The following is a 2,539-nucleotide window of genomic DNA, read 5'->3' as shown; positions in this document are numbered from 1 at the left end:
AGTGAATAAATAAATATTAAATAAGTAAGTAAATAAATGAATAAATATTAGATATTTAAGTAAGTAGGTATGTTAGTGAATAAATATTAAATAAATAAATAAGCAAGTAATTAAGTAAATAAATAAATGAACAAACAAACTAAGTCACACCCAGGCACCTCGCTCCTGTGATAAATAACGAACAGTCCCTTAGAATAATGTTCCTGGATCCTGTTTTTCAGCGGTAGGTGGCGATATGAACCTAAATCTGATATTTCAAAAGAGAAGAAGAAGAAGACAGACGCCGGAGGCGGAAGTGTGTCAGAAAACATGGCTGCGTCCTGTGTGGACACATTTAGGATAAACTGGTAACAGACACAGAGACTGTCTTCATGTCCATCTCGGACAGTTTCGACGCTTATTGTACTGAGCTGAAGACTCAGCTGGGGACAGGATGTGGACAAAGTCTCTGAGGATCATAAACCTGCTGCACCGCTGCAGTGTCTTCAGGAGGACAGCTGTTGGGGGACAGACTCAGATCCGCAGGCTGCTGTCCTCCTCCGGACCCCCCTGGAGGATCCTGTTCTTCGGCTCCGATCAGTTCGCGATGGAGTCTCTGAAACTGCTGTCAGACAGCAGGTGAGACACTCTGCACACCTTTACACACACACACACACACACACACACACACACACACACACACACACACAGGTCAGTGGTACTCAATCCATGGCCCGCGGCCAAATCTGGGCCCTGACAGGCTGCCAGGTGGCCCTCCAACCACTTTCTGTTTCACTATAAAAATAAAGCGTTTCACTCTGTGAATTGTTTTTATATTTTTAGTATTTTTTTTTTTTAAAGTGCAAATGCAGGATCCCAGCTAGCAAATTTGGGTTCTAAAAACATTCTGAGAACGTTTAAAAGCAACCACTGAATGTTTTATTAACGTTTACAGCGGCAAGTTTTCTTTATGTTCCCAGAACGTTGTTCTTTAAATTCCATCAACATTCTCTATACACATAAAAAATGTTACAATTTTTTGACATTGTTAGCATATCGCATTACATTTTCATGTAAATAATGTTGTCTAATCTCAGTCTTTAATAACATTTTCTGAATGTTGCTTTGAAAATGTTCTCCCTTTGTTCTCATGTAACATTGTAGGAACGTTTCATAAAAATAAGAACGTTCTGTGATCTGTCACCTCTCAACATCACAGAAACGTCCTCATAATGTTGCAGTTCAAACATCACGTCTTAGTCAGTATTTAACCTCACAGGAACTTTATTTAAAACGATAAACATCTGTGAAATGTTCTCTGAAAATCAAATCAAAATATTGTCTTTAAAAGATTATTGCAAACTTTTAGGGAACGTTAGCCAATGTTGTGGGAACGTTCCCGCAAGCTGGGATCCCCGCAACACCCGACAGAGGTCCGAGCTAAGACCATAATGTCCTAAAATCTTAGAAAAGTCCTGAAATCCAAGAAAAATCCTAGATATGTAATTAAATCTTGGAAACGTCTTCAAGTCCAAGAAATGTCTCAAAATCCAAGAAATGTCTCAAAATCCAAGAAATGTCCTAAAATCCTAAAAATGTCCTAAAATCTCAGAAACATGTATGGGGCTTTTGCGACTGGCCCCTGTCCTCCTGTAATTTTGCAAAGTGGCTCCAAAAATAAGAAAGCTGCTTCACACCTTTCACTGTCACAAATACACACAGCTGATGTTGCATCACACAGTGCAGCATATTATGGGATGTGCTTATTTAATCAGAGAAGAAAAGATGAAACACTTCAGGTCAAACTGCAGCTTAAAAAACCCCCAAAACTTTGGGGCTCCTGCCCCAAACACTGACAGTGGATATAATTAGTCATTAATTGCATGATGACTAACGTCCGTGTTGTGTCTGCAGGAGCTCCAGTGGACAGGTGGTGGCGTCCTTGGAAGTGGTCACGTTGTCCGGTGACGTCCCGGTGAAGAAGTTTGCTCAGCAGAACCACCTGCCCCTCCACAGCTGGCCTCCGGACACCGCCGACGGACAGTTTGACGTCGGGGTCGTGGTGTCTTTCGGCTGTTTGCTGCACGAGAGTCTGATCAACAAGTTCCCATAGTGAGTGTCTCTGTCTGTCCGTCACTTTGTCTCTTAATGTGAAGACACTGTCCTCAGGAGACACTGAGATTTTTAACATGTGACCGCTCACACAGCAGACTGTAGGATTTATAGGAATAAGAGTGTCCACATAGTTTTGGCCATATTGTGTATTCATAAAACGACTAATTAAACTCAGTGACTACATTAAAGAAAACTGCACAGATGAATTTTCAGAATTTTAACCCTTTAAATGCAAGATTTTTGTCATGATGCCACTATGTTTTTAGATGAAAAACTAAAAGTTTATCCTGCATTCTAAGTAGATTATTAATTTTTAAATTATAGATTAACAGCAACATTGATTTATTTGATTTTTCTGCTTTTTTTGTGCAGACTCAAATACTTACAGCTCATCACACAAAATGACTTTTCAAAATCAGGCTGTAAAAAAATATTATATTAAATT

The 2,539-nt window shown here is 39.7% G+C and overlaps 1 protein-coding gene across 1 annotated transcript; it reads left to right on the top strand.

Annotated features, from left to right (window-relative positions):
- Nucleotides 1-319: 319 nt before the first annotated feature.
- LOC121965630 (methionyl-tRNA formyltransferase, mitochondrial-like) lies at nucleotides 320-2,092 on the top strand. The gene is made up of 2 exons (XM_042515763.1): nucleotides 320-618; nucleotides 1,894-2,092. Exons 1-2 carry the CDS (start codon nucleotides 434-436, stop codon nucleotides 2,090-2,092), a joined length of 384 nt encoding a protein of 127 aa, XP_042371697.1. The 5' UTR covers nucleotides 320-433.
- Nucleotides 2,093-2,539: the final 447 nt, after the last annotated feature.

The sequence above is a fragment of the Plectropomus leopardus genome, unplaced genomic scaffold, assembly GCF_008729295.1.
Source record: "Plectropomus leopardus isolate mb unplaced genomic scaffold, YSFRI_Pleo_2.0 unplaced_scaffold20954, whole genome shotgun sequence".
Taxonomy (NCBI): domain Eukaryota; kingdom Metazoa; phylum Chordata; class Actinopteri; order Perciformes; family Serranidae; genus Plectropomus; species Plectropomus leopardus.
This window is presented reverse-complemented; position numbering and strand designations above follow the sequence as displayed.

Bases quoted from the DNA above. Each gene is read 5' to 3' on its own strand.
- LOC121965630 (XM_042515763.1), top strand. From the start codon at position 434: ATGTGGACAAAGTCTCTGAGGATCATAAACCTGCTGCACCGCTGCAGT. The intron at 619-1,893 runs GTGAGACACTCT...TTGTGTCTGCAG, and splicing joins AAACTGCTGTCAGACAGCAG to GAGCTCCAGTGGACAGGTGG.